General features: G+C 51.4%; 1 protein-coding gene across 1 annotated transcript; it reads left to right on the top strand.

Moving 5' to 3' along the window:
• Positions 1-3,772: 3,772 nt before the first annotated feature.
• LOC125534255 (flavonoid 3',5'-hydroxylase 2-like) lies at positions 3,773-5,825 on the top strand. Its single transcript, XM_048697521.1, has 3 exons — positions 3,773-4,433; positions 4,551-4,842; positions 4,956-5,825. The coding sequence occupies exons 1-3, from the start codon at positions 3,817-3,819 to the stop codon at positions 5,580-5,582; spliced, it is 1,536 nt and encodes a 511-aa protein (XP_048553478.1). The 5' UTR covers positions 3,773-3,816; the 3' UTR covers positions 5,583-5,825.
• Positions 5,826-6,063: the final 238 nt, after the last annotated feature.

Below are 6,063 nucleotides of genomic sequence, written 5' to 3'. Positions count from 1 at the left end.
TACATAGGCAGCCAAGGGTCCGCCAGGATGTCGGGGGAGAGACTGGAGGCGGGGCGGGGCGGTGTGTTCTATATATTTTCCAGGACGATTGAGTTCCCTAATTTAATTGACACTTTCTCACAAAAAATATATTAATTGGCACTTGCATATGTACTTTGCTTGAACCTCTCTTACCACTTCGTATCTTGACATGGTTTCGATTTGGTAGTAAACCATGGCGTGGTGAAGTATGTGATGCAGGGCTCTCGAAGGCGGCAACAGAGTTCTTGGCAACGCCAATGGAGGGGAAGCTCGCGTACAGCGTACTGCTTCTACCGCTACAACAAGCCCTTCCGTGTGGCTTCTTTGCAATGCCGGCAAGCAATTTTAATGGACTAGTGGTTGGGGCCCGTCATTGCGGGCCGCTTGAAAAAAAGTTGTACGCACCTCACCCTCATCTTGAAATAAAAAAAAACATTCTCATGTCACGTGAACATCACATCCATCTCAAAAAGAAAAAAGCTCAAAAAACTTTTCTTGAAAAGAAAAAGAAAAAAGTCTCACTGCCATTTAAAAAAATCAAAAAAATTCTCATCGTGACCAACCAGCATGCGCCACGTGGCTTAGCTGGTTGGCCACCAATCTACCATACCTTAATGGATTTGATGGATAAGTTTTTTAAAAGAAATGGATGAGAGTGAGATAGAGAGAGGGGGCGGAAGAGGAGGAACTCACTGAATATGTCAAATACCAATTCAACTATTCTAAAAAAACAAACAAATCCAACTCAACTTTTGGTTGGTAGAGGGATGAAATTTGGGTGGTATGAGAAGTTCAGATGAAGGGTTATATATCTGGTTCTAAAATGAAAGGACGGAGATCGATCCATCGATGAGTTGTCGGTTATCAATGGCTCCCGTTACGTGGTGGTCAAACAAGGCGTATTGTCTGCTATTTTAGATAAAAGACACTTTTATATATGCGTTGTTTATTCCAGAATTGTGAGCTTTACCGTTGCGAGCTACTAGTAGTTGGAATTTCGAACTGGCCAAGTCAACTAGCTAGTAGAGGTAGCTTGTGCATCTCATCCAGACACATTATAGACAAGAAAACAAGATAGCCTTATCTTTGACAGAACATTTCATCGTTAATTAAGGATCTAACTATGGCTGTGAAGTTATGACCTAACTAGCTGCATCTTCAGGAAATTTCGACGCCAGCACATTGTATCAGTTAGTTGGGCAGCGATTTTGCATGAACCTCTCAGCAACTGACAAATCAGTTTACAAGCGAAACTATTCATTATCGCTCCCACATTTCCATTTTACAATCATGTCACTTTTTTTAGTCACATTAATTACTTGCCACGGTTAACGAGATGATATATGCTTTGTCACACTGCTATTACGTTGAGAAGAAAACATACGCATACGTGACGATAGCAAAAACACAGAAATTAAGTGGCATATCTGGCCATTAGTGGATCTATTTAGATCTAGTCTTTGGTTGTGTGCAATTAATAATTCTTCCGATCGCTTTTCTTCATCGGTGGCCGATGTTGTTCTGGTGCGCTGGTCCTATAGGGCCTTGGCACAACGACTTACCGACTGTCTACTACAACAACGTTTGCCCGACTTCTGCGAGGAAGGGGCGATGACGGCGACACGCTTTCGGTTCACTCAAATGCTTGTAGTCGTCGCTAGGTGGTCCACGGACCTGGTTATAATTTTTTTACTTCTAATGTTTTATGTACTGTGTCAATGATAAATAGATTGGAAGTTTCTCTCGAAACAAAAGGATTTTGATTGAGCTTGGAGAATATCCAGAGCTAACGATGGTAAGGTGTTCAAATCAGACAATCATGTGAACTAGAAAACTGAAGGTCAGCACTCTTCCAGATGAGGGGGGGGGGGGGGGGGGGGGGGGTGGGGAGTGGTGCTCGGGCCGTTTTGATTCACATGATTTGTAAAATACAGGAATATCAGAAACACAGAAATTAAGTGGCATGTTATCCTCAACACTACATAATTAGTTTCATTTAGCAGAAGGGTTTCCCTGTGATTTTCATTAAGAAAACCATAGTAGTCTACAAAGTTAGTATGGATGTTTGATTGTGCACATGAAACCTCCTAAGATAGCATTTTAACACGGTTGGGCCAGGAAATATGAACTGCAGTGCAGGTTGAAACAAATAGTAATGTCCGAGATCGACTACATCAAGCGAACGGAAAGCCAGAAACACCCAGGTCGTGAGATAACTAAGATTATACTAAGTTTTATTGTCCTAAATAAGTGGCTAGTCAAATTTTCAACCTAGAAACATGTGCATGCCTATGCACCAAATCGGAGAGAGTACCAAAAGAGAGCAAAAGGACCAGTTTTCATGAACCTCCTATGCTATACGTGGGTTCGTGTCTGTTCATTCATGAACCTCCTTAAGCATTGCAACATAGGTTAAGTTTTAGAAACATCATCGATCTTGTAATCCATCAAATCCCAATTAAGAGAGAGTCAAAGGAAAGAGCGCCATGGGAGCTCATTGAGAGCTCGTGTGTGGAGAGTGGGGGGACTAAGGAGAGAGGGGGGAAGGAGAAGGGGGCTGGGGCGGCGTCCTTCTGTAATCGCGGGCAAGGCGGAGGCCATGCGCGACAAGGTGCACGCACGTCACCGACGTGGGGCTGAGTGGTGGTGGCGCGAGGTGGGAGTCGGGAGGGAAAGAGTGCAGTGTGGTTGCGGGCTAGGTTTAGAAGAGGATAGGATCCGACAAAAGGACGTGAACGATCAACCCTCATTCGACGGCCGCGCGCCCGATAGGCTAAGCAGTTTTCACATATAATAAACTTTCTCGTCCAACTTTAATCCAATATACTCGGCTTTTTACGAAATTAAGCCAAAAGCCTAAAAAAACTGATTTTGGGGTGTTGGACTTAACTTATTTTCACCCCCAGCTCCTTCACGATGGAAATGAGCTGGGGGTAGGGCAGCTTCCGACAGGAGCTACTTGAATATCCACTTGCCACTGAAGTTGACAGTAATTGCAAGAAAAATGCCATCACGCCTACGCACTGTAATCTAGCATCTCCATTCGCCCAAAAAAAAGGGAAATGCCCGCCCCAGCGCCGCGAGAGACAAAGCAGCGTTGCTAGGGATTCCGCCTCTGCCACTTAAACTGTTGTCTCTGGTCACCGCCAGGCCTTCGTCACTCCCCCTTGTTCCTTCCCCCACACGTAGCCACCGACCTGCGCCGCTTGCCCGTAGAGTTCCCTCCCTCCCCCCAACAACCGACGTTGTCGGCGACCCGCGGCGCTCGATCAATGGGCAGAAGCACGCGGCAAGTCGTGGTGACCAATGGCGCACCGTGGGTCGTTTATTTTGACCGATCACTGATCAGGCTGTCCGTCCGAACGTATGAGGGTGTTTGAGGCGCCCGGCTGTAGATACTCTTAGGCTCTGGTTGGAATGGGAGTAAATTTTGTGTGCTCAATAATATTTTTTGGCTCAAACTTGAACTAAATACCGGTGGTCACAACAAAATTTTACCGGGCTTCAAACAGGCCCTTAGTCGAGTATCATGTCTTATCTACAAGACGATTATTGTAGAGCCATAGAGGAACCACAGAATGATTATATACGTATCAAATTATCGGTTGGTAGAACTGCAAGTCAAAGCGAAACGGTAGGGACTATCTGTACAAGATGATTATATAATGTGCAAAGCCAGAAGATTGAAGTGAACAAGATAACCAACTCTTTACTCGGGGTGACCTGGCCTATATAATGTGACCCGCCGTGCTCCTACGTAGCACTGAGACTTGCACCACCCGTAGTACGCACGCCATGCAGCTCGCCGCGGTGTACACGGACCCTTGGGTGCTCTCCGCCACCGCCCTCTTCGTCCTCGTCCACCTCCTGCTCCGGCACTTCCGCTCCGGCGGCCGCCGCCTCCCGCCGGGACCGCGCGGCTTCCCGATACTCGGCGCGCTGCCGCTCGTCGGCCCGACCCCGCACACCGGGCTGGCGGCGCTGGCCCGGAAGCACGGCCCGGTCATGTACCTCAAGATGGGCACCTGCGGCGTCGTGGTGGCGTCGTCCCCCGCGGCGGCGCGACAGTTCCTCAAGGTGCAGGACGCGCGCTTCGCCGACCGCCCCGCCGTCGCCAGCGCCGTGGACATCACGTACGGCTTCCAGACCATCGCGTTCGGCATGCAGGGGCCCCGGTGGAAGCAGATGCGCAAGCTGTCGACCGTGCACCTGCTCGGGGCGCAGGCCATGGCGGAGTGGGCGTCCGTTCGCCGGGACGAGGCCGGCCGCCTGCTGCGCGACGTGGTCGGGGCCTCCGTGGCCGGCGAGCTGATCTCCGTGCCGGACGTGCTGGTGCGCGCGTTCGCCAACATCGTCGGGCAGATCACGCTGAGCAAGAGGCTGTTCGACACCCAGGGCGACGAGGCCAACAGGTACTGGATCTCAGAATGCAATGCAATGCATGGTTACTCTTACTCACTCACACGATCGACACGGATGTTGTAAGGAAAGGAACTTGATGCTTACCTTAAAATGTTTTGCGTGCGCAGATACAAGGAGATGATCACGTTGGTGCAGAGCGGGTCGGGGCTGTTCAACATCAGTGACTTCGTGCCGGCCCTGTCACGCTTCGACCTGCAGGGCGTGCAGGCGAAGCTGCGGAAGATCCACCTCCGCTTCGACGACATGATCACCAGCCTCCTGGACGAGCACTCGGCGACGGCCACGCAGCGGCAGGGCCGGCCGGACTTCATCGACAAGCTGAGGGCCAGCATGGCCGCCAAGGACAGCAAAGACGACGCCGACACGATCTCCGAAGTCAACGTCAAGGGATTCGTGTTTGTAAGCGCCAACTTCTTAGTAACCTTTTCCGTTACGATAATTTGTCCAGGAGGATCAATCTGCAGTAGTAGTACAAGCGAAGAATAAACTATGGGTGATCGAACCGCATGCAGGACATGTTCACGGCCGGCACGGACACGGCGTCGATCATCGCGGAGTGGGCGATGGCGGAGATGATGAAGAACCCGTCCATCATGGCGCGCGCGCAGGAGGAGATGGACCGCGTGGTCGGCCGCGGCCGCCGCCTCGAGGAGTCGGACGTCGCCGGCCTCCCCTATCTGCAGGCCGTATGCAAGGAGGCGATGCGGCTCCACCCCTCGACGCCGCTCAGCATCCCGCACTTCTCCGGCGAGGAGTGCGAGGTGGACGGGTACCACATCCCGAAGAACACGCAGCTGCTCGTCAACATCTGGGCCATCGGCCGGGACGCGGCGACGTGGGAGGAGCCGCTGGAGTTCCGGCCGGAGCGGTTCCTGTCCGGGCCGGCGGCCAGTGTGGACGCGCTGGGGAACCACTTCGAGCTCATCCCCTTCGGCGCCGGCCGGAGGATCTGCGTGGGGAAGCTGGCCGGCATGGTGTTCGTGCAGTACTTCCTGGGCATGCTGGTGCACGCGTTCGATTGGCGGGTGGCGGAGGGCGAGAAGCTGGACATGGAGGAGCAGTTCGGACTCACGATGCCCAAGGCCGTGCCGCTGCGGGCCATTGTCACGCCACGGTTGGCGCCGGCCGCCTACGCGTGACGGGCGCGTCCCGTCACGTGTGCACGTCTGCGCGGATGAGATGCGGCCATGCGGGTTCTGTATGGATCGATTGTCCACTTTTTTTTATCGTATTTGTATTGAATGTACATGAAATGCCAAGAGGTCGATCAATGAAAATAAGTTATGCTGCCTTTTTCTACTTCGTCGTTCCTAGCTTCGGCTGCTTTGCTATGTTCTTCTCTTGTCCATCAATGAAAATCAGCTATGCTGCTTTTTCGTCAATTTTTTTTGCGCATCTCATGTACATTATACAATCTAAAAAAAAATAATCAACACAAAAATAATTGTGCATATTTTCTAAGCAGGGCGAAAGGGACGCCACCACTCCAACTACTCTTCGCCGGCGAGGGAGTTGGTACCCTCCTCCTCCGCTCGCTGGTCTGGCAGCGGGAGGGGGCGGGGACACCGTTCTCTGCGCTTTGGCACGGTAGATAGGGTAGCTAGGGTTAGGTTTAGGGCT

The sequence above is a fragment of the Triticum urartu genome, chromosome 2, assembly GCF_003073215.2.
Source record: "Triticum urartu cultivar G1812 chromosome 2, Tu2.1, whole genome shotgun sequence".
NCBI classification, from domain to species: domain Eukaryota; kingdom Viridiplantae; phylum Streptophyta; class Magnoliopsida; order Poales; family Poaceae; genus Triticum; species Triticum urartu.
Note: the sequence above shows the minus strand (reverse complement) of the source record. Positions and strands in the feature narration are given on the sequence as shown.

What these genes read in the sequence shown, in the direction of transcription:
- LOC125534255 (XM_048697521.1), top strand. Translation starts at nt 3,817, where the DNA reads ATGCAGCTCGCCGCGGTGTACACGGACCCTTGGGTGCTCTCCGCCACC. An exon ending in CAGGGCGACGAGGCCAACAG is followed by an intron (nt 4,434 to 4,550) that starts GTACTGGATCTC and finishes TTGCGTGCGCAG; the next exon opens with ATACAAGGAGATGATCACGT. An exon ending in ACGTCAAGGGATTCGTGTTT is followed by an intron (nt 4,843 to 4,955) that starts GTAAGCGCCAAC and finishes AACCGCATGCAG; the next exon opens with GACATGTTCACGGCCGGCAC.